General features: G+C 47.9%; 1 protein-coding gene across 8 annotated transcripts in view; it reads left to right on the top strand.

Annotated features, from left to right (window-relative positions):
- The window catches only part of LOC135008331 (uncharacterized), a 280,518-nt gene that overhangs the window by 126,512 nt on the left and 128,479 nt on the right, over positions 1-25,527 (top strand). For all 8 annotated transcript variants that reach the window (XM_063952195.1, XM_063952199.1, XM_063952192.1 and 5 more), the window contains exon 2: positions 8,209-8,316. In XM_063952195.1, coding sequence (XP_063808265.1) covers positions 8,209-8,316 — 108 coding nt within the window. The remainder of the gene's footprint in view (positions 1-8,208; positions 8,317-25,527) is intronic.

Below are 25,527 nucleotides of genomic sequence, written 5' to 3'. Positions count from 1 at the left end.
TGTTGGCAGCAATCCAAAAATTGTATATTCAACAGGTGATTGTCACAGTTCCTCATCTCCAGCAAGGAGAGGGATATTACTCAACCCTGTTTGTGGTCCCGAAACCAGACGGTTCGGTCAGACCCATTTTAAACCTGAAATCTCTGAACCTGTACTTGAAGAGGTTAAAGTTCAAAATGGAATCACTCAGGGCGGTCATGGCCAGCCTGGAGGGGGGGGGGGGATTGGATCGTGTCCCTGGACATAAAGGATGCTTACCTTCATGTTCCGATATTCCCCCCGCATCAGGCGTTCCTGAGATTTGCAGTGCAGGACTGTCACTACCAATTTCAGACGTTGCCGTTTGGGCTTTCCACGGCCCCGAGAATTTTCACCAAGGTAATGGCGGAAATGATGGTGCTCCTGCGCAGGCAGGGGGTCACAATTATCCCATATTTGGACGATCTCCTCATAAAGGCGAGATCTCGGGAGAGGTTGCTGGACAGCGTGTCTCTGTCCATGAAGACGTTGCAGATACACGGCTGGATTCTCAATATACCGAAGTCCCAGCTAGTCCCTACAACGTGTCTGACCTTTTTGGGGCTGATTCTAGACACAGACCAGAAAAAGGTTTTTCTTCCGATCGAAAAGGTTCAGGTACTCATAGCCATGGTCAGGAACCTATTAAAACCAAAAAAGGTTTCAGTGCATCATTGCACGCGGGTCCTGGGAAAGATGGTGGCTTCCTACGAGGCCATCCCTTTCGGCAGGTTCCATGCGAGGACTTTTCAATGGGACCTCTTGGACAAGTGGTCCGGGTCCCATTTACAAATGCATCAAAGGATCACCCTGTGTCCCAGGACCAGGGTATCTCTCCTGTGGTGGCTGAACAGTGCTCACCTACTAGAAGGTCGCAGGTTCGGCATTCAGGACTGGGTCCTGGTGACCACGGACGCAAGCCTCCGAGGCTGGAGAGCAGTGACACTGGGAAGAAATTTCCAAGGTCACTGGTCAAGCCTAGTCTTGTCTCCACATCAACGTCCTGGAGTTGAGGGCCATATGCAACGCCCTGCGTCAAGCGGAGGAATTGCTTCGGAGAAAACCGGTTCTGATAAAGTCAGACAATGTCACGGCAGTGGCTCATATAAACCGCCAAGGCGGAACAAGGAGCAGAATGGCCATGGCAGAAGCGACCAGGATTCTACGCTGGGCGGAAGGCCATGTAAGCGCGCTATCAGCGGTGTTCATCCCGGGGGTGGACAACTGGGAGGCGGACTTCCTCAGCAGGCACGACCTGCATCCGGGAGAGTGGGGACTTCATCAAGAAGTCTTCGCACAGATCACGGATCGTTGGGGACTGCCTTAAATCGACATGATGGCATCCCGTCTCAACAAAAAGCTAAAGCGGTATTGCGCCAGGTCAAGGGACCTTCAGGCGGTAGCGGTAGACGCTCTGGTGACACCTTGGGTGTTCAGATCGGTCTATGTGTTTCCTCCTCTTCCTCTCATACCCAAGGTGTTGAGAATAATACGAAGAAGCAGGGTCAGAACAATACTCATTGTTCCGGATTGGCCACGGAGGACTTGGTATCCGGAGCTGCAAGAGTTGCTCGCAGGGGATCCGTGGCCTCTTCCTCTAAGGCAGGACCTGCTACGGCAGAGGCCCTGTCTGTACCAAGACTTACCGCGGCTGCGTTTGACGGCATGGCGGTTGAACGCCGGATCCTACCGGAAAAAGGGATTCCGGAGGAAGTCATTCCTACCCTGATCAAGGCTAGGAAAGACGTGACGTTAAAACATTATCACCGTATATGGCGGAAATATGTTTCTTGGTGTGAGGCCAGAGCTGCTCCTACGGAGGAGTTCCATTTGGGCCGTCTACTTCACTTCCTTCAAACAGGAGTGACTTTGGGCATAAAATTAGGGTCCATAAAGGTCCAGATTTCGGCCTTACCCATTTTCTTTCAAAGAGAATTGGCCTCTATTCCTGAAGTACAGACCTTTGTGAAGGGGGTGCTGCATATTCAGCCTCCCTTTGTGCCTCCGGTGGCGCCTTGGGATCTTAACGTGGTGTTATGTTTCCTCAAGTCACCTTGGTTTGAACCACTCAAAACTGTGGAGTTGAAATACCTCACGTGGAAAGGGGTCATGTTGTTGGCGTTAGCTTTGGCAAGATGTGTTTCTGAATTGGCGGCTTTATCACATAAAAGCCCATACTTGGTTTTTCACGTGGATAGGGCAGAGTTGAGGACTCGCCCTCACTTTCTGCCAAAAGTGGTCTCCTCTTTTCATGTGAACCAACCTATTGTCGTGCCTGTGGCTACACGGGACTTGGAGGATTCAGAGTCCCTGGATGTAGTCAGGGCTTTGAAGATTTATGTGACCAGAACGGCTAGAATCAGGAAGACTGAAGCTTTGTTCGTTCTGTATGCGGCCAACAAGGTTGGCGCTCCTGCTTCAAAGCAGACTATTGCTCGCTGGATCTGTAACACGATTCAGCAGGCGCATTCTACGGCAGGATTGCCGTTACCGAAATCGGTTAAGGCCCACTCCACTAGGAAAGTGGGCTCTTCTTGGGCGGCTGCCCGAGGGGTCTCGGCATTACAGTTGTGCCTAGCAGCTACTTGGTCGGGGACAAACACCTTTGCAAAGTTCTATAAGTTTGATACCCTGGCTGAGGAGGACCTCCTGTTTGCTCAATCGGTGCTGCAGAGTCATCCGCACTTTCCCGCCCGTTTGGGAGCTTTGGTATAATCCCCATGGTCCTTACGGAGTCCCAGCATCCTCAAGGACGTTAGAGAAAATAAGATTTTACTTACCGGTAAATCTATTTCTCGTAGTCCGTAGAGGATGCTGGGTGGCCCGTCCCAAGTGCGGACTTCTTCTGAAAGACTTGTATATAGTTATTGCTTACATAAGGGTTATGTTATAGTTTTTCGGTTGAACCGTGGCTATGTTGTTGTTCATACTGTTAACTGGGTAAGTTTATCACAAGTTATACGGTGTGATTGGTGTGGCTGGTATGGATCTCGCCCTTAGATTTACAAAAATCCTTCCTCGTACTGTCCATCTCCTCTGGGCACAGTTTCCCTAACTGAGGTCTGGAGGAGGGGCATAGAGGGAGGAGCCAGTGCACACCCAGAGTCCAAAGCTTTCTTAAAGTCCCCTATCTCCTGCGGAGCCCGTCTATTCCCCATGGTACTTACGGAGTCCCAGCATCCTCTACGGACTACGAGAAATAGATTTACCGGTAAGTAAAATCTTATTTTTTTTCTAGAGCTGGGGGTGCCAAAAAGGGGATTTACATGCCCACAGTGTAAGCATGCTGACAGAACCTATAGTGAGCAGCTACAATGGAAAACCAGTTTACCCCCATATCAAAGAGAGAAAGCGAGAGACCCAGAGTCTGCTAGAGGAAATGAGTTCCTGCATGCCCAGTCTGCTTGTTTGAGAAGTGGACAGTTATGGTTACCTTGCTCTCTAAGCAGCCTATTTATTAATAATTGCGGCACTGTTGCATTTATTAATGGTAAGAATCGCAACTGATATTTCCATTTTAAATGAATTTGTATATTCCAGCTATGTACTAATACCCCTTTCAGACTGACAATAACCGGGTCACACCCGGGAATGTGTACACGGGTGCCTCCCAGGTGTGACCCGGCTTGAGACCCCTTCAGACTTGCGGCCTGACCTGGCATATTGCCGGGTTGGTGATGTCACCGCTGACGCTACCGGAGGCTGTGCTTGGAGATAATCATCTCAAAGCACCGCCTTTTCCTATGCAGAGAACAGGTGCTGACTCGCCTTGACCCGGCATACCCATTCACACTGTACCGCGTCCCGGGACGATCCTGGATTCAACCCTGGTCGAGACCTGGGATGAAATGCCGTGACGCTCGTCCCGGGATATTCTTACAGGACCCTTTCACACTGAGCAAATTCCCGGGTTGATGCGCGTTCATGTGCAATAACCCGGGAAATTTCTGAAAGGGGTATAAGGGGCAGAATCAATTATCCTGAGGATCTGTGAGGAAAATCCATGTTAAATGCACCCTCTGAGGCTTAACATATGGGAACACCCACAGATTCCGTCACTTAACGCAGATACTATGGGTTACTGCATGGAGAAAATGCAGAAAAATTTAACATCTCTGGGCGCTAATTTCAGAGCTTTACCCACACTGTAAATGCTGCAGGTAATTGAATCTGCCCCTAAATATAATCCACAGGGACAGCGGTCCCCGCGAGTCACATCCCCACTGTGGAGTACTCTTTCATGTTTGTAAAGGACTCCTCCAGAGAGTCTGACACTGCACATGTGCACAGTGTCATTGTTGGAGCATGCAAGAGAGGGACTGTAAAATCCTGCTCCTGCGAACATGCTTCTATAAGCAATAAGGCTGTTTGCACAAATTTTCGGAGATTGGTAAATAGGGAACAGATGGTAATTCCTATTGATGATAATGGGGACTGCAACCTTCAGTAGTTTGCCTTTTGCCTGAGATTTCACATTAGGCTATTAGTACGTAGTGCTGATAAATATTAATTTGCAGAAACTTTTGTTTCTGCCTACATTTATTAAAAACTGCCTTAATAATTAGGCCACTAAGGACTGTTTAGGAGGGAGAGATTACTGTGATCTTTGTCTGGGTTTTCTTCTAACTATAAATAAGGCTCACTATGGTGGTCATTCCGAGTTGTTCGCTCGTTGCCGTTTTTCGCTATGCTGCGATTTGTTGCTAAATGCGAATGGTACGCAGAGTGCATGCGCGAAGTTATTTTACACAAAACTTTGTAGATTTGCTGGTGTTCGTGCGGCGCTTTTCAGTCGCACTGCTGATCGGTGAATGATTGACAGGAAAGGGGCGTTTCTGGGTGGTAACTGAGCGTTTTCCGAGAGTGTGCTAAAAAACGCAGGCGTGTCGGGGGAAAAACGCGGGAGTGTCTGGAGAAACGGGGGAGTGGCTGGCCGAACGCAGGGCGTGTTTGTGACGTCAAACCAGGAACTAAACGGACCGAGCTGATCACAATCTAGGAGTAGGTCTGCATCTACTCAGAAACTGCAAGAAAATATTTAGTAGCAATTCTGCTACTCTTTTGTTCATTATTCTGCTAAGCTCCCAGAGGGCGGTGGCCTAGCGTTTGCAATGCTGCTAAAAGCAGCTAGCGAGCGAACAACTCGGAATGAGGGCCTATGTGTGAAGGCCCACATCCACTAGTGCAAGGTATCGCATGTGAACCTTGTATGCGATACCACGCCAACTCAACCGGCAGCTCCCACGTGGCTGGACTGGATACGATACATCCTATGCGGTCCTTTTGCATATGTTGTATCGTATGCGATCCCAGTCATCCTACGGGATCAAACCAATCCTTTTGGCAGCCATAGCGATCTGCAACTCCGATCCGAGGAACGCGCCTCGGATTGGAGTCGGAGGAAAATTACATGCGCTGTGACACTTTTTAACCGATCCCTCTATCCGAAAGCTCGGAATCTGATGAAAAGTGGCCATATCACACTAGTGGATGGGGGCCTTTAGTACACTTCTAACGTGAAGCTTGTATAAGTACCCTAACCCTCACAACTAACCCTAATACCCTGACCCTAATACCCTGACAAAACCCCTAACTCAAACTCCTAATAACTAATAACCACACCATAAAAGGGCAGACTATATGGGCCAGATGGTACTTATCTGCTGTCAAATTCTATGTATCTGTTTAACCTATGTTTATCCCTTTTTATAGCAAGACTGTAAAGGCGATATTTGTTATTACTATACAGTATTTTCCTCTACAGTGTTCTGCAACATTAATGCTGGCCATAAGATTTCCCTTCGAAATCCCCGGGAGCCCCTGGCACACGATTTTGAGTTTTATGTGCATACAATGAAGCATACAATCTACCAATCGACTGTATGCCTCACAAAAAGTACGTGATCACCTGGAAGGAAATGCCACTCAAAAATGATGCTGATAGTTTACGATGTATTATATGTGCATAAAACAAGGTCCGATGTGCGTACGATTATGACTGATAATATGGGCTGCTCACATGATCTGAGGATGCGACATTTGACCCACGGGGCCGCGCATCTCATCGTAATCCTAACCAGAACACGTAAGATGTGCACACAATGCATCATACGACGCATCTAAATTGTACATTCGTACGCGATATCGTACTAGTGTATGGCCAGCATAAGGCTAGTGCAGGAGGAGTTCCTTCAATAATCTTGTTTTTATCTCCAACAGTGCCAGGATTAGGCCCTCCCTCATCCTGGAGGCTTCAAATTTTCTTCATGACCGTGTCAACTGTTGCCTGGACTACATCAACTTTCTACTCTGGTGTTTATCTCTTCTGCCTCTCCCCTCTTGTGCCTCTTAAATCAATGAGCTTGATTCAATTGAACGCGAATTGAGGAGTGCCGGGAAGAAGGTCCTGGTGCTATTCAATTCAGCACGCTGCTTTGCCTGAGAATACCTGTACTTGCGCCTTAAACAGGGTGTTTAGGCGTGAGAACAGGCATTCTCCGACATAAGTGCCCTGCCGTGATGTTGTTTGCGCCGCGCTAGGACTTAAAACAGCATTGCGGCACAAGATTTGTCGGATTTCTGCTCACATCCCCTGAGGGGTGCAAGCAGAAATCCACTAGTCAGATTAAATAGTGTGCTGAATTTTATAACGTTGGGACCTCCTTCCTGGTGCTATTCAATTTGCGTTCAATTGAATCGAGCCCAATGTTGATGAACACGCTCAGCTGATCTGATTCAAACGCTCCACTCCTCACTAATTTTTCCCGCCTCATCAGAACTTCTCTGAACCCTTATTAATCTTCATTCCCTTTTGTCCTTTCTAGCGCTACCTCTGATTGTCACCTGGCTGACTTCCTCCCAATCCCACATCCAAGACTTCACCTAAGCTGCTTCCCTTCTCTGGAACTCTCTACCCTGCCCTATGTAAATGTCTGCCAACCTGTTGGAATTCAAACATTCCATAGAAACACCCCTGTTTTATTAAAGCCTACCAGGTCTACTAACTCACATCCTTTGTTCTAATTTCTTCAGTCACCCCGCTCCCCCAAACCTACCTATTACACCGTAAGATCTCAGAGGACACTCCACCCTCTTGCTTCTCACCATGCACTGTCATTGTATTCTTGTCTTCTGTTTGCTCTCACTTAGTAAATCTGTTTCTTTCTGTCCACCCTTCCCAGGGAACTGGGTGTTTGAGTGCTACTGTTAATAACGCCTTTACTTATATCTATATCTCACTGTTCGATTTATGCTGGTTGAACCTTTTTCTACTGTATAGTTTGCTCATACTATTATAATTCTACCTGACTGTTGCAGCAGACACTTGGTGGAACTATATAAATAAGGGAATGAGACTTCCTATATTTGTTCAACAACTTGTGCTGTACCTCACCATATGGGTGTGTCTATAATGGGTCCTGCACCCATTATAGACAGCACTGACCGTCACCATGGAGCAGGGGTACCTACACCGCTCACCCATATACAACTATGTTTACCTTTGTGCTGAGGCTGCTAAATGATATAATTCGGAAAATGGCACAGCCGTCATGCACATGCCAGAATCTGCTCTGAGAATACGCCGGCAGGAGAGGGGAGGCCTCATGGAGTCTGCACACATGCTTCCTCCTCTCTTAAACTGCCCCTGTTGCATATCTAACACATGCAACTGTGTTCACACCAATACTCTTTGTGGTGTTGGTCTGATTACCGATGTCAACACCCCAGGAGTTAAGGCACCTATACATCAGAGATGTTTTACAGCAATGGGCCGATCCCACAACAGCCGTGGGCTTGGGAATATTAAACATGTTTAAAAATCCTTGTTCCCTGATTCTGAGCTGGATCGAGGAATTGGGCATTTTTAACAGGCTTAATTTCCCTGATCCCCAGACGGAACCCTGATAATCGCTGGCGGCCAATCTGCAGTGCCGGCGGGTTGGGGCATAGCGGCGCCAGATGTATGGAGACCTTTAGTCTGGCCAAGAGGATGAAGGACGGATACCCGTGTTCAACTATACTTAAACAATGAGTATACAAAACAATCAATTGTTGGTTCACGCCAATCTAAATGGTCATGTTAAAAAAAAAAAAAAAAATTATGAATGATTTTCTGTAAAATTATTACATTTTGAAAAAGCTACACAAGAATAGTATCAATCCATCCTCTGAATTTAACTCTTCTTTTAGTCCTTTTCAGGTAACATGGAATCAGAAGGCCTTCTCCAGTGTCCGTATGACAAAAACCACATGATTCGCCCTAGCAGGTTCCCATATCATCTTGTAAAATGCAGAGAGGTAAGGAGTGTATCACGTGTGTTAGTCTGCCTGTTAAAACGAATACATATTCAACTAAATGTATATAGAGCTACAGATTCCTTTGTAAGCGATCAGTAACATCCTCTGCTTTAACCACTTAAATGACTATTTTTTTTCCCTAAAGATCGCTCAGAAATGTGTTTTTGTTTTTTTTAACGAATTTAACCCTATGCAAAATTATTTTAGCATGTAAGATTTCTGTGAAGGGTGTAGTAAATATTATACTTATCCAAACCACCTAATTCTCTTTTGGCATAATTTTATTGTTGTTGAGATTTTGTTTTATTCATAAATGCATGAAAATAAACAAAAAGAAAACCAATGTGTAGTGCAGTATCATACCCTCCAACTGTACCTTTTTTCTCTCTTACGTCCTAGAGGATGCTGGGGACTCCAAAAGGACCATGGGGTATAGATGGGATCCGCAGGAGACATGGGCACACTAAAAAGACTGACTGGGTGTGAACTGGCTCCTCCCTCTATGCCCCTCCTCCAGACCTCAGTTAGATTCTGTGCCCAGGAGTGACTGGACACACACTAGGGGGGAGCTCTACTGAGTTTCTCTGGAAAGACTTTTGTTAGGTTTTTTATTTTCAGGGAGACCTGCTGGCTACAGGCTCCTTGCATCGTGGGACTGAGGGGAGAGAAGTCAGACCTACTTCTTCTTAGTTAAAGGCTCTGCTTCTTAGGCTACTGGACACCATTAGCTCCAGAGGGTTCGATCACTTGGTGCGCCTAGCTGCTTGTTCCCGGAGCCGCGCCGTCACCCCCCTCACAGAAGCCAGAAGAAAGAAGCCGGGTGACTATTAGAAGAACAGAAGACTTCAATAACGGAGGTACAGCGCAGCGGTTGCGCTGCGCTTCATGCTCCCACACACCAACGGCACTCACAGGGTGCAGGGCACTGGGGGGGGGAGCGCCCTGGGCAGCAGTTACTGAGGGGCTTTTTTACACTGGCCAGAGACATATTCGGTGCCCGGGCACCGTATACGATACCCCCGCCAGTATAAATATTTTCAAATTCGAGCGGGACTACAGCGCATCGGGATGGGGCGGGGCTTAGCCGCACAGCTCACCAGCGCCATATTCTCTCTTCACAGACGCTGCAGAGACGCTGGCCCGACCTCCAAGCTCCTTACAAGTATCTGGGGAGCAAAACGGGGGGGGGGGGGGGGGGGCACAGGCAATTTGGTGCTTTATATGTTATATTGTGCAGCGCAAACTACATATATTATTTGTATTGTAGTATATGGGCGCTGGGGTGTGAGCTGGCATACACCCTCTGTGTTCTATCTGCAGGCTTCCCTGTGGGTCTGTCCCCTTTCTTTGGCCCGTGTGGGTGTGTCGGTACTGCGTGTCGACATGTCTGAGGCTGAGTGTTCCTCCCCAGAGGAAGTTACTGGGGGCGCAGAAAAAGATTTGGGAATGACTGTCGGCACAGCCGACTGCTGATTGGGTGAATATGTTTAGTACACTTGAATGCAAATGTGGCATTATTGTCTAAGAGGTTGGATAAATCTGATTCTCAGACTCCAGCATGGAGGAAGTCCATGGAGGACGCTTTGTCTCAGGTGCAGACCACTTCAGGGTCACAAAAATGTTAATTTACCCAGATGACCGATACAGAGGCTACTTTACATCCAAGGGTAGTTAGGAGTATTCGGTACATGATTGTGGCTATTAGAGATGTTTTACATATCTCTGAGGAACCTGCTGTTCCAGACACAAGGGTTTGTTTATTTAAGGGGAAAAAGCCTGAGGTGAAGTTTCCCCCCTCTCATGAACTGAACGCTCTTTGTGAAAAGGCTTGGGAGTCGCCTGACAAAAGGTGGCAGATTCCCAAGAGAATTTTTATGGCATATCCTTTCCCCTCTGACGACAGGGAGAAATGGGAGTCGTCTCCCAATGTGGACAAGGCTCTATCCCAATTGTCCAAGAAGGTGGCGCTTCCGTCTCCTGACACGGCTGCTCTCAAGGATCCGGCGGATCGCGAGCTGGAGACGACATTGAAGGCCATTTTTGTTAATACTGGTTCATTGCTCAGACCTGCTGTGGCGTCGGTATGGGTGAGTAGTGCTATTGCTAAGTGGGCTGATAATCCGGCTTCTGATATGGATACCCTTGATAAGGATAACAACATTCTTTTGACTCTTGGTTATATCAAGGACGCTGCAGATTACCTAAAGGATGCGGCGAGGGATGTTGGCCTCTTGGGATCAAGAGCCAACACTATGGCGGTCTCGGCCAGGATGGCGCTGTGGATTCATCAATGGAATGCTGATGCAGACTCCAAGAAAAATATGGAAGCTCTCCCTTTTAAAGGTAGTGTCTTGTTTGGTGACGGCCTTGCTGACCTGGTGTCTACCGCTACTGCGGATAAGTAATCTTTTCTTCCTTATGTTCCCACACAACAGAAAAAGGCGCCCCATTTCAGCCTAATAAATACAAAAATGGAAAGGGCTCGTCCTTCCTCGCTTCAAAGGGTAGAGGAAGGGGAAAGAGGTCGGCTGCCGTGTCAGGCACCCAGGACCAAAAGTCCTCCCCCGCCTCTACCAAGTCCACCACATGACGCTGGGGCTCCCCTGCGGGAGTCCGTGCCGGCGGGGGGCCGTCTCCGATTCTTCAGTCAGGTCTGGTTTCAATCGGACCTGGATCCTTGGGTCTTAGACATAGTGTCCCAAGGGTACAAACTGGAGTTTCAGGAGGTACCCTCCCCCCGCGCCGCTTTTTCAAGTCGGCCCTACCAGTTTCTCTTCCAGAAAGAGTAGTAGTAAATGCTGCGATACAAAAGCTGTGTCAACAGAGGGTTATTGTGCCGGTTCCCCCGTCCCAACGGGAGGAAGGGTTCTATTCGAGCCTCTTTGTCGTGCCGAAGCCGGACGGCTCGGTCAGACCGATTCTGAACCTAAAATCCCTCAATCCATACTTGAAAACTTTCAAGTTCAAGATGGAATCTCTCCGAGCTGTGATCTCCAGCCTAGAAGGGGGGGATTTTCTGGCGTCAGTCGACATAAAGGATGCCTACTTACACGTCCCGATATATCCTCCTCATCAGGCCTTCCTGAGATTTGTGGTGCAGGATTGTCATTACCAATTTCAGACGTTGCCGTTTGGGCTTTCCACGGCCCCGAGGGTTTTCACAAAGGTAATGGCGGAAATGATGGTACTCCTTCGCAAGCAAGGGGTCACAATTATCCCGTACTTGGACGATCTCCTCAAAGGAACAGTTGCTAAGAAATGTGGAACTCTCCCTGTCGGTTCTGCGACATCACGGTTGGATTATAAATTTGCCAAAGTCTCAGTTGATCCCGACAACTCGGCTGCCCTTCCTGGGCATGATCCACGACATGGAGCTTCAGAGAGTGTTTCTTCCGGCGGACAAAGCTCTGGAAATACAGACCATGGTCAAGGAGCTTCTGAGGCGGACAAGAGTGTCGATTCATCAATGCACTCGAGTGCTAGGGAAGATGGTTGCGGCTTACGAAGCCATTCCGTTTGGCAGGATTCATGCCCGGGTGTTTCAGTGGGATCTGCTGAACAAATGGTCCGGGTCTCACCTGCACATGCACCGGAAAATAAGTCTATCTTCCAGGGCCAGGATTTCTCTCCTATGGTGGCTGCAAGGTTCTCACCTTCTAGAGGGACGCCGTTTTGGAATCCAGGACTGGGTCCTGCTGACCACAGATGCAAGTCTCCGAGGCTGGGGCGCAGTCACGCAAGGAAGAAGTTTCCAGGGAAAATGGTCAAGCCAGGAATCTTGTCTCCACATAAATGTTCTCGAGTTAAGAGCCATTTACAGCGGCCTCCTGCAAGCGAAGAACCTTCTTCAGGGTCTCCCTGTCCCATCAAAGTGCAGATTTCGGCTTTATCTATTTTCTTTCAAAAAGAATTGGCCGTCCTTCCTGAGGTTCAGACTTTCGTGAAGGGAGTGCTGCATATCCATCCTCCATTTGTGCCACCCGTGGCACCGTGGGATCTTGAAGTGGTGTTGCAGTTTCTTATGTCTCACTGGTTTGAACCTTTGCGTAAGGTTGAGTTAAAGTTTCTCACTTGGAAAGTGGTCATGCTTTTGGCTTTGGCGTCTGCCAGATGAGTGTCCGAATTGGCGGCTTTGTCTCTCACAAGAGCCCATATTTGATTTTTCAGGTGGATAGAGCGGAATTGAGGACTCGTCAACAATTTCTGCCGAAGGTGGTTTCTGCGTTTCACATAAATCAACCTATTGTGGTACCTGTGGCTACAGATGCTGTGGCAGTCCCAAAATCTCTTGATGTCGTAAGAGCTTTGAAAATGTATGTCGCCAGAACGGCTCTTACTAGGAAAACAGAGGCTCTGTTTGTCCTGTATGCTTCCAACAAGATTGGAAATCCTGCTTCCAAGCAGACTATTGCATGCTGGATTTGTAATACGATTTAGCACGCTCATTCTTCGGCTGGGCTGCCGTTGCCGAAGTCGGTAAAAGCCCATTCTACCAGGAAGGTCTTCTTGGGCGGCTGCCCGAGGGGTCTCGGCACTTCAACTTTGCCGAGCAGCTACGTGGTCGGGTTTAAACACTTTTGCTAAGTTCTATAAGTTTGATACTCTGGCTGAGGAGGACCTCATGTTTGCTCAATCGGTGCTGCAGAGTCGTCCGCACTCTCCCGCCCGGTCTGGAGCTTTGGTATAGACCCCATGGTCCTTTTGGAGTCCCCAGCATCCTCTAGGACGTAAGAGAAAATAGGATTTTAATACCTACCGGTAAATCCTTTTCTCCTAGTCCGTAGAGGATGCTGGGTGCCCATCCCAGTGCGGACTGTTCCTTGCAGTTGTATTGATACTGGTTATTTTCGGTTACACGAGGTTTGTGTATCAGTTATATTCAGCTTGTTGCTGTTAGTTCATACTGTTATCTGGTTTTCCTGCTGATCCAGTTGTACGGTGTGTTTGTGGTGTGAGCTGGTATGTCTCTCGCCCTTAGTTTAACAAAAATCCTTTCCTCGAAATGTCCGTCTCCCCTGGGCACAGTTCCTATAACTGAGGTCTGGAGGAGGGGCATAGAGGGAGGAGCCAGTTCACACCCAGTCAGTCTTTTTAGTGTGCCCATGTCTCCTGCGGATCCCGTCTATACCCCATGGAGTCCCCAGCATCCTATACGGACCAGGAGAAAAGGATTTACCGGTAGGTATTAAAATCCTATTTTTTTTTTTATGGTCTGTATCGGCCAAAAAGGGCTTTGTACTGATTTGTGACTCTCCAAATAAACACTGAAAGTATAGGAAAGGAGACGTGGCCACGCCCCTTTACCCATGGCCACGCCCCTTTCCTAATTTGTACCGATTTTCATGTGTAAAATGTTGCAGGGTATGCAGTATGCATTTTACAATGAGTTTTGTAGACTAATAAATGAATTTGAGCTCAACCAGACTTCCTTAATGAAGCTGGGAATTCTTCTAATTTGCCGCTAAAGTAAAATGCTATAAACAAGTGGAGTATTCTTTCAATGGTCTTCTGTCAGGGAGGGGTGGCGTACCTCACTTACACATATGTGAAGTGCTGTAAACATATAAGGGTTTCTTTGCGTCATATACGTTTGTACCAGTCAGTCGCTGTAATGTGGCGTACCTCCCTTACACTTGTAAGGTGCGTGGTTATGCTCAGAAAGGTTTTTTTCTCTAACGTCCTAGTGGATGCTGGGGACTCCGAAAGGACCATGGGGAATAGCGGCTCCGCAGGAGACTGGGCACAAAGTAAAAGCTTTAGGACTAGCTGGTGTGCACTGGCTCCTCCCCCTATGACCCTCCTCCAAGCCTCAGTTAAGATTTTGTGCCCGAACGAGAAGGGTGCAATCTAGGTGGCTCTCCTGAGCTGCTTAGAGTAAAAGTTTAAATAGGTTTTTTTATTTTCAGTGAGACCTGCTGGCAACAGGCTCACTGCATCGAGGGACTAAGGGGAGAAGAAGCGAACTCACCTGCGTGCAGAGTGGATTGGGCTTCTTAGGCTACTGGACATTAGCTCCAGAGGGACGATCACAGGCCCAGCCATGGATGGGTCCCGGAGCCGCGCCGCCGGCCCCCTTACAGAGCCAGAAGAGTGAAGAGGTCCGGAAAATCGGCGGCAGAAGACGTCCTGTCTTCAATAAGGTAGCGCACAGCACCGCAGCTGTGCGCCATTGCTCTCAGCACACTTCACACTCCGGTCACTGAGGGTGCAGGGCGCTGGGGGGGGGCGCCCTGGGACGCAATGAAAATACCTTAAATGGCTAAAAATACATCACATATAGCTCCTGGGCTATATGGATGTATTTAACCCCTGCCAGTTTTCCACAAAAAAGCGGAAGAAAGGCCGCCGAAAAAGGGGCGGAGCCTATCTCCTCAGCACACAAGCGCCATTTTTTCCTCACAGCTCCGTTGGAGGAAGGCTCCCTGACTCTCCCCTGCAGTCCTGCACAACAGAAACAGGGTAAAACAAGAGAGGGGGGGCACTAAATTGGCATATTAATATATACAGCAGCTATATTAGGGAAAAACACTTATATAAGGTTATCCCTGTATATATATGGCGCTCTGGTGTGTGCTGGCAAACTCTCCCTCTGTCTCCCCAAAGGGCTAGTGGGGTCCTGTCCTCTATCAGAGCATTCCCTGTGTGTGTGCTGTGTGTCGGTACGCTGTGTCGACATGTATGAGGAGGAAAATGGTGTGATGGCGGAGCAATTGCCTGTGTTAGTGATGTCACCCCCTAGGGAGTCGACACCTGACTGGATGGTCTTATGGAAAGAATTACGTGATAGTGTCGGCACTTTACAAAAGACTGTTGACGACATGAGACAGCCGGCAAATCAGTTAATACCTGTACAGGCGTCTCAAACACCGTCAGGGGCTATAAAACGCCCGTTACCTCAGGTCGATACAGACACTGACACGGACACTGACTCCAGTGTCGACGGTGAGGAAACAAACGTATTTTCCAGTAGGGCCACACGTTACATGATCACGGCAATGAAGGAGGTTTTGAACATTTCTGATACTACAAGTACCACAAAAAAGGGTATTATGTGGGGTGTGAAAAAACTACCCGTAGTTTTTCCTGAATCAGATGAATTAAATGAGGTGTGTGATGAAGCGTGGGTTTCCCCCGATAAAAAACTGCTAATTTCTAAAAAATTATTGGCATTATACCCTTTCCCACCAGAGGTTAGGGCGCGTTGGGAAACACCCCCTAGCGTAGATAAGGCGCTCACACGCTTATCAAAACAAGTGGCGTTACCGTCCCCTGATACGGCCGCCCTCAAGGAACCAGCTGATAGGAAGCTGGAAAATATCCTTAAAAGTATATACACACATACTGGTATTATACTGCGACCAGCAATCGCCTCAGCCTGGATGTGCAGTGCTGGGGTGGCTTGGTCGGATTCCCTGACTGAAAATATTGATACCCTGGACAATGACAATATATTATTGACTATAGAGCATTTAAAGGATGCATTTCTATATATGCGAGATGCACAGAGGGATATTTGCACTCTGGCATCAAGAGTAAGTGCGATGTCCATTTCTGCCAGAAGAGGATTATGGACGCGACAGTGGTCAGGGGATGCGGATTCCAAACGGCATATGGAAGTATTGCCGTATAAAGGGGAGGAGTTATTTGGAGTCGGTCTATCGGACCTGGTGGCCACGGCAACGGCTGGAAAATCCACCTTTTTACCCCAAGTCACCTCGCAGCAGAAAAAGATACCGTCTTTTCAGGCTCAGTCCTTTCGTCCCCATAAGGGCAAGCGGGCAAAAGGCCACTCATATCTGCCCCGGGGCAGAGGAAGGGGAAAAAGACTGCAGCAAACAGCCTCTTCCCACGAACAGAAGCCCTCCCCCGCTTCTGCCAAGTCCTCAGCATGACGCTGGGGCCTTACAAGCGGACTCAGGCACGGTGGGGGCCCGTCTCAAGAATTTCAGCGCGCAGTGGGCACACTCGCAAGTGGACCCCTGGATCCTGCAGGTAGTATCTCAGGGGTACAAATTGGAATTCGAGACGTCTCCCCCTCGCCGGTTCCTGAAGTCTGCTTTACCAACGTCTCCCCCCGACAGGGAGGCGGTATTGGAAGCCATTCACAAGCTGTATTCCCAGCAGGTGATAATCAAGGTACCCCTCCTACAACAGGGAAAGGGGTATTATTCCACGCTGTTTGTGGTACCGAAGCCGGACGGCTCGGTGAGACCCATTTTAAATCTGAAATCCTTGAACACTTACATAAAAAGGTTCAAGTTCAAGATGGAGTCACTCAGAGCAGTGATAGCGAACCTGGAAGAAGGGGACTATATGGTGTCTCTGGACATCAAGGATGCTTACCTCCATGTCCCAATTTGCCCTTCTCACCAAGGGTACCTCAGGTTTGTGGTACAGAACTGTCACTATCAGTTTCAGACGCTGCCGTTTGGATTGTCCACGGCACCCCGGGTCTTTACCAAGGTAATGGCCGAAATGATGATTCTTCTTCGAAGAAAAGGCGTCTTAATTATCCCTTACTTGGGCGATCTCCTGATAAGGGCAAGGTCCAGAGAACAGTTAGAGGTCGGAGTAGCACTATCTCAAGTAGTACTACGACAGCACGGATGGATTCTAAATATTCCAAAATCACAGCTGATTCCGACGACACGTCTGCTGTTCCTAGGGATGATTCTGGACACAGTACAGAAAAAGGTGTTTCTCCCGGAGGAGAAAGCCAAGGAGTTATCCGACCTAGTCAGGAACCTCCTAAGACCAGGCCAAGTGTCAGTACATCAATGCACAAGGGTCCTGGGAAAGATGGTGGCTTCTTACGAAGCGATTCCATTCGGCAGATTCCACGCAAGAACTTTTCAGTGGGATCTGCTGGACAAATGGTCCGGATCGCATCTTCAAATGCATCAGCGGATAACCCTGTCTCCAAGGACAAGGGTGTCTCTCCTGTGGTGGTTACAGAGTGCTCATCTCCTAGAGGGCCGCAGAGTCGGCATTCAGGATTGGGTCCTGGTGACCACGGATGCCAGCCTGAGAGGCTGGGGAGCAGTCACACAGGGAAGAAATTTCCAGGGCTTGTGGTCAAGCATGGAAACGTCACTTCACATAAATATCCTGGAACTAAGGGCCATTTACAATGCCCTAAGTCAGGCAAGACCTCTGCTTCAGGGTCAGCCGGTGTTGATCCAGTCGGACAACATCACGGCAGTCGCCCACGTAAACAGACAGGGCGGCACAAGAAGCAGGAGGGCAATGATGGAAGTGGCAAGGATTCTTCGCTGGGCGGAAAATCATGTGATAGCACTGTCAGCAGTGTTCATTCCGGGAGCGGACAACTGGGAAGCAGACTTCCTCAGCAGACACGATCTTCACCCGGGGGAGTGGGGACTTCACCAAGAAGTCTTCCACATGATTGTGAACCGTTGGGAAAAACCAAAGGTGGACATGATGGCGTCCTGCCTCAACAAAAAACTGGACAGATATTGCGCCAGGTCAAGGGACCCTCAGGCAATAGCTGTGGACGCTCTGGTAACACCGTGGGTGTACCAGTCAGTGTATGTGTTCCCTCCTCTTCCTCTCATACCAAAAGTACTGAGAATCATAAGAAGGAGAGGAGTAAAGACTATACTCGTGGCTCCGGATTGGCCAAGAAGGACTTGGTACCCGGAAATTCAAGAGATGCTCACGGAAGACCCGTGGCCTCTACCTCTAAGAAAGGACCTGCTCCAGCAGGGACCATGTCTGTTCCAAGACTTACCGCGGCTGCGTTTGACGGCATGGCGGTTGAACGCCGGATCCTGAAGGAAAAAGGCATTCCGGATTAAGTCATCCCTACCCTGATCAAAGCCAGGAAGGATGTAACCATACAACATTATCACCGTATTTGGCGTAAATATGTTGCGTGGTGCGAGGCCAGGAAGGCCCCTACAGAGGAATTTCAACTGGGTCGTTTCCTGCATTTCCTGCAAACAGGACTGTCTATGGGCCTCAAATTAGGGTCCATTAAGGTTCAAATTTCGGCCCTGTCAATATTCTTCCAAAAAGAACTGGCTTCTGTTCCTGAAGTTCAGACGTTTGTCAAGGGAGTACTGCATATACAGCCTCCTTTTGTGCCTCCAGTGGCACCTTGGGATCTCAATGTAGTTTTGGGATTCCTAAAATCACATTGGTTTGAACCACTCACCACTGTGGACTTAAAATATCTCACATGGAAAGTGGTAATGCTGTTAGCCCTGGCTTCAGCCAGGCGTGTCTCAGAATTGGCGGCTTTATCCTATAAAAGCCCTTACCTAATTTTTCATACGGACAGGGCAGAATTGAGGACTCGTCCTCAATTTCTTCCTAAGGTGGTTTCAGCATTTCACTTAAACCAGCCTATTGTGGTGCCTGCGGCTACTAGGGACTTGGAGGATTCCAAGTTGCTGGACGTAGTCAGGGCCCTGAAAATATATGCTTCTAAGCAGACGATTGCTCGTTGGATTTGTAGTACAATTCAGCTTGCACATTCTGTGGCAGGCCTGCCACAGCCAAAATCTGTAAAAGCCCATTCCACACGGAAAGTGGGCTCATCTTGGGCGGCTCCCCGAGGGGTCTCGGCTTTACAACTTTGCCGAGCAGCTACTTGGTCAGGGGCAAACACGTTTGCTAAATTCTACAAATTTGATACCCTGGCTGAGGAGGACCTGGAGTTCTCTCATTCGGTGCTGCAGAGTCATCCGCACTCTCCCGCCCGTTTGGGAGCTTTGGTATAATCCCCATGGTCCTTTCGGAGTCCCCAGCATCCACTAGGACGTTAGAGAAAATAAGAATTTACTTACCGATAATTCTATTTCTCATAGTCCGTAGTGGATGCTGGGCGCCCATCCCAAGTGCGGATTGTCTGCATTACTTGTACATAGTTATTGTTACAAAAATCGGGTTATTGTTGTTGTGAGCCATCTTTTCAGAGGCTCCTTCTGTTATCATGCTGTTAACTGGGTTCAGATCACAAGTTGTACGGTGTGATTGGTGTGGCTGGTATGAGTCTTACCCGGGATTCAAAATCCTTCCTTATTGTGTACGCTCGTCCGGGCACAGTATCCTAACTGAGGCTTGGAGGAGGGTCATAGGGGGAGGAGCCAGTGCACACCAGCTAGTCCTAAAGCTTTTACTTTGTGCCCAGTCTCCTGCGGAGCCGCTATTCCCCATGGTCCTTTCGGAGTCCCCAGCATCCACTACGGACTATGAGAAATAGAATTATCGGTAAGTAAATTCTTATTTTTTCTGAAAAAACAGATGGTGCATACCGATACTCACTGTATATAAGGTAATGTCACATGTAGTATGATGTTTCTTTACTTCATGTGTGCAAACTGCCGTAAACCTCGATAAAGAGTGTATATCTGCTCAAAATGCGTTTGCCTGGGGAGGTATTCAAAGGTGGCTCTGGGCTGAATACTTGGAAATAAATAAAATGGAAATAATTGTATTATATTTATTAACAGTTTCTTTATATAGCACAGCATATTCTGTTGCGCTTTACAATTAGAACAACAGTAATAGAACAAACTGGGCAAAAACAGACAGACATAGAGGTAGGAAGGCCCCAGGCTCGGACTGGGCCACCGAGGAGCTGGCGAACTCACCGATAGGCCCTGTTGAGTATTAGCCACTTTATCTTTTGTGTGAGGGTGGGGCTGCTCTCTCCTCACCAGCTCCCGTCCCAGCCACAGGAGCAGCAGGTGATCACGGGCGGTGGCGGTGATTCTAGAGTCGGAATGAGGGGAGGAGAGGCATGCGCTGCGCCCTCCTCACTTGTCCCCAGCCACAGGACCAGCAGCAAAGCCCAGGCGGCGGAGGTGAGCAACCCTGTCGGGGCAGTACCTGTGTATCTGGTACTGTGGGGGCAGTACCTGTGTATCTGGCACTGCACTATTGGGGGGGGTATGTGTATCTGGCACTATTGGGGGCGTATGTGTACCTGGCACTGCTGGGGGCATATGTGTATCTAGCACTGCAGTACTGGGGGCGGATGTGTTTCTGGCATTGCACTACTGGGGGCCTATGTGTATTTGGCACTGCACTACAGGGGCTGTATGTGTATCTGGCACTATTGGGGGTGTATGTGTATCTGGCACTTCACTACGTTGGGGCATATTTGCATCTGGCACTGCACTACTGGGGGCGTATGTGTATTTGGCACTGCACTACTGGGGGCATACACTACTGCTCTCTCCCAGTGTAACCCAGGCGCATACACTACTGCTCTCTCCCGGTGTAACCCAGGCGCATACACTACTGCTCTCTCCCGGTGTAACCCAGGCGCATACACAACAGTTTGAAGTGGGCAGCGAGGTAGAGTTCTTTTTCTTTATATACTATGCTAGGTGGCACCTATAATGTCTGTCCACTCCTCTCTGGTCACTTGGCCATACTCCTTCCACCATATGGCAATGCCCCTGTGATTGCATTTTCCTGGTGGGCCCTTCATGCTCCAGTCCGACACTGGAAGGCCCTGCTCGCAAGCTTACAATCTATAGGTAAAGAGGCATTGATACACAAGGATAGATGCTACCTATTGCATAATGGTCCACCAGTTTGCTAGGTTCTTAATGGGTTGTATGATATGATCACCCAGCAATGTTGGCCAAGGGTCAGGAGGTTGTGAGAGTAAAGAAAGATAAAATATGTGAGGTTATGTGTTCTGTACAGAGAGGATGTAATTAGATAGGGAAGCAGTGAAGGTTATGTGGGTGGGTCTGGAATTGTATAGGCTTGTCTGAAGAGGTGAGTTTTCAGGGAATGTTTAAAGGTTTGGAGACTAGAGGTGAGTTTTATTGCGCGTGGGAGGGCATTCCACAGAGTGGGTAAAGCCCGGATAAAGTTCTGTATTTATGAATGGGAACAAGTAATACTGTGGATGAGAGATGCAGATCTTGAGCAGAGAGGTCAGGTAGGGAGATATTTTGAGATGAGTAAAGAGATGTATATTGGTGCAGTTTGGTTAATTGCCTTGTATGTCAGTATATAAGCAAGTTTCTGGCAGTTTGCTTGATTCTGGCTATGTTCTGTAGAATAAAAAATAAGGATTTGATTGTGGCTGATACCTGATGTTTAAGTGTGAAGCCAACATTTAGGACAATGTCAAGATTCTGCACCTGATTTAGCCTTTTGGAATTTTGAATCCCCAAGTGTAAGTCAAGTTGGTTGGCTATGCTGCAGTTTTGTCCTTAGATGTTGAGGTCCTGTTTATGGAAGTGGGGAGGAGATGATAGTGAGGGAAGGAAAAGCACACAAGGTAAGAGGGCCCTGCTTGTCAGAGCTTACAATCTAAAGGGAAGTGGGAGACTGACAGGTGTGACAGAAGGCTGAGAAACAGTGAGCAAGGATCATGTGGCGGTAGGCTGGGATGAGAGCTAGAAGGATTTGATAAAGAAGTGGGTCTTGAGAGCAGTTTGAAATTTTGTAGGAAGGTGTAGAGTCTGAGAGGGAGAGAGTTCCAGTGGTAAAGAGCGGTACGGGCAAAGTCTTAGAGATGGGTGTTGCAGGGGATGATCTTGCAGGCCAAAGGAGACGATGAGCTCACCTTGGGATTATTCTCTCTGACTGAAACTATAAGTAACATACTGCAGACTGCCAGCATACCACCTTTTGTGATTTTTCAAGTACATTTGCACCCTATGCTATAACATGACAAATGTATATTTTACGATTATCTTTAAATAAGATTTGTCAAACAAGAAGTAATACAGCACAGTTGTGCAATAAAACATACCATATCCTCCTGTTTTTTTGTCCAGAAAAGGTTTCTTACCACTTGGTATTCCTATTGGTGCAGTCAGCTGTACTGTGCTGACAGCAGTACTTCTATGACTCTGGAGGAAAAAGTACTGTGCTCTTAAGCTTAACATATGCAAGAAAATCAAGGTTTGATACAGGAGTACAAGTGCCAATTATTGTAGATTAGTCCAGCCAGATTGCAATGAAAGCAGGGCAATTTTCTAAACAATTCGGCTCCCAGTGCAAACAGTAAATAACGCGCCCCCTGCCATAAACATTTAAAAAAATAAATAGGAATTTAATACCTACCGATAATTCCTTTTCTCGTAGTCCGTAGTGGGTACTGGGGAATAGTATATTACCATGAGGTATAGATCTGGTCCACTGGAGCCTGGCACTTTAAGAAATCAGTCAGTGTGTGTTGGCTCCTCCCCTCTACGCCCCTCCTAGCAGACTCCGTCTAGGAAGCTATGCCCAAGGAGACGGACATACTTTGAGGGAAGGATATAACGCATAAAGTGGTGAGGAAACGAACCAACACACAGCAATAAGAAACCAGAACTAACCAGAACAGAGGAAAGCAACGCTAACAATAAAAGGATAGCAATGCTAACCAAACATGGAACAGGGAAGCAACAGCAGACCCATCCAATAACACTTACAACCAGTTAAGCAGGAAAACGTAGCACAGAGGCGGGCACCCAGTATCCACTACGGACTACGGGAAAAGGAATTACCGGTAGTTATTAAATTCCTATTTTCTCTAACGTCCTAGTGGATACTGGGGAATAGTTTATTACCATGGGGATGTCCCAAAGCTCCCAGAATGGGTGGGAGAGTGCTGAGACCCCTGCAAAACTGCCTTACCAAACTGAAGGTCATCTTCCGCCAAGGTGTCAAACCTGTAGAATTTAACAAAGGTGTTCACACCAGACCAAATTGCTGCACGGCACAACTGTAAGGCCAAGACGCCCCGGGCAGCCACCCAGGAAGAACCCACCAACCTTGTGGAGTGGGCCTGAACCGAACTCTGCAGCGGCAGAGCAGCCAAACTATAGGCTTGTTGGATAGTCAATCTGAGTCAACGAGCAATGGACTGCTTGGAGGCAGGATGACCAATTTTCATAGCATCATAAAGGACGAAAAGCGAGTCAGACTTCCTGTGAGGAGCAGTCCTTTTGATGTAAATCCTCAAAGCCCTCACAATATCCAGGGACTTTGGAGCAACCGAAGTGTCGGATAAGACAGGAACCACGATTGGTTGATTTACATGAAAAGTCGATACTACTTTCGGCAAAAATTGTGTGCAAGTTCTGAGCTCTGCCCTATCCTCATGAAACACCAAGTATGGGCTCTTGCAGGACAAGGCCCCCAATTCCAACACTCATCGAGCCAAAGCCAAGGCAGTAACATAACGGTCTTCCACATGATAATGTCAATTATTATCTTTAAACATAAAGCTATACACTATTACCGTGGAGCCGCTATGGCCGCTAGACCACGTGCATGTGCTACACACTTTGTACGCTATTTGCGTACAGAGTCCCGCACGTGGTACGCACTTGGCGTACACACGCCGCGCTGAGTGTACGGAATACACACAGCGGGCGCACACATAGTTGATAACCTTTAAACCTTGTTAATAAAACACAGTAAGAATATACTTATACTCTAAACCTTAGTAGTCAAATACTGTAATGATGTAATGCTTAAAAACCTTGGCAATGTGTATGCTGTTTGAGCGATTGAGACGCTAAGAGAGCCCTTTGCAGGAAAGTGAAAACACAACACCGGGTTTGGTTAAAACCACAGCAGCTCTAACACTGCCGTGGATTATTCAGAGAAAAATGGGAAAACAATACAAGTTATACACTACAAGCTAACACAGAAATCTAACAGAATAACAGAGAATAAAACGAACAATGGCTACAGAGAATATACATACGTGGGGAATCTTTCGCATGCGCGACCTGGAATCCAGTCCTCAGCTATCAGGTAGAAAGCCTTCAGAGACAACAGGCTGGCCAGGCAACAGTGGTCTTTATATACATAACATACATTCACAATACAATGGTACCTGTAATCTCATTGTTCATTGGACACAGGGATGTGTCTCTACATTACAGCAAAGGTCATAGGTGGATTTGAACAGGTGGGCTGTGTCTTTCCCCAACTGCTCTGGTGGGAGGTATCCTCAGGATTCCCGCCGCATGTGTAATTTACAGCAAATACAGTTAATGTTCATAATCTACTTCTGTACATAACTATACGTCGGAGCGAGCGATCCTTTCCTAACTAACACCGGAATGTTACCCTTAAAATACCCTACAGCTGGATACTAGACACCACCTTTCAACCTTTATCTGACCCTTCCTATCATGCAAAGAGGAATCTCTCTGTCCAGGAACAGTTTAAACTAATCATACTCGCTGACATGGTCTAGGGGAATATTAACTACAAAATGCACTATTTGGGTTAAATATGCTACGATCGAGTCGCACGCTACACGCTCACAAACCCCGCCGTAAATACACATCTCATGCGCACGATCGCCGGAGCGATCCTACGCAACTTGCGGGTATGTGTACGCACGGGGGAACAGGTGCACGAGCAGCGTGCATGTGCATGAGGGGTTAGTACAAGGGGTATGCATCATGATGTTTTTCGACTTTGACACACATCAGGTATTTTAAGTCCAACCTCTTATGCAAGGGTTCAAACCAATCCGATTGAAGAAAGGTCAACACCACATTGAAGTCCAACGGAGCAGTGGGAGGAACAAAGGGTGGCTGAATGTGCAACACCCACTTAAGAAAGGTCTGTACTTCAGGAAGTACTGCCAGTAGTTTCTGGAAGAAGATTGAGAGAGCCGAGATCTGAACTTTGATGGAGCCTAATCGTAGGTCCTTATCCACTCTTGCTTGCAGGAACAGTAGAAACTGGCCCAGACGAAATTCCACAGGAGAACATTTTCGACCCTCACACCAAAAAACAGACTTCTTCCAAATACGGTGGTAATGTTTTCAGGTAACCACCTTATGGGCCTGAACCACTGTGGAAACCACCTTGGATGGAAGACCCTTCCTGGTTTAAAATTTCTCCCTCTACCTCCAGGCCATCAAATGTAGCTGCTGTAAGTCTGGATAGACTAACGGTCCTTGTTGAAGAAGGTCCTTGAGAAGTGGCAGAGGCCAGGGTTCCTCCAACGACAGGGTCAGGAGATCCGCATACCAGGCCCGTTAAGGCTAATCCGGGGAAATGAGAATTGCCTGAACCCTTTCATTTTTGAATCTTTTTAGAACTCTTGGGATTTGAGGAATCGGAGGAAACATGTAAATGAACTGGTAATTCCATGGCGTCGTCAGAGCGTCTACCACAACCACCTGTGGGTCCCTCGTTCTGGAACAGTAACGACGGAGCTTCTTGTTGAGATGAGACGCCATCAGGTCTATCTGTAGA

This window comes from Pseudophryne corroboree, chromosome 2 (genome assembly GCF_028390025.1).
Source record: "Pseudophryne corroboree isolate aPseCor3 chromosome 2, aPseCor3.hap2, whole genome shotgun sequence".
Lineage (NCBI taxonomy): Eukaryota > Metazoa > Chordata > Amphibia > Anura > Myobatrachidae > Pseudophryne > Pseudophryne corroboree.
Note: the sequence above shows the minus strand (reverse complement) of the source record. Positions and strands in the feature narration are given on the sequence as shown.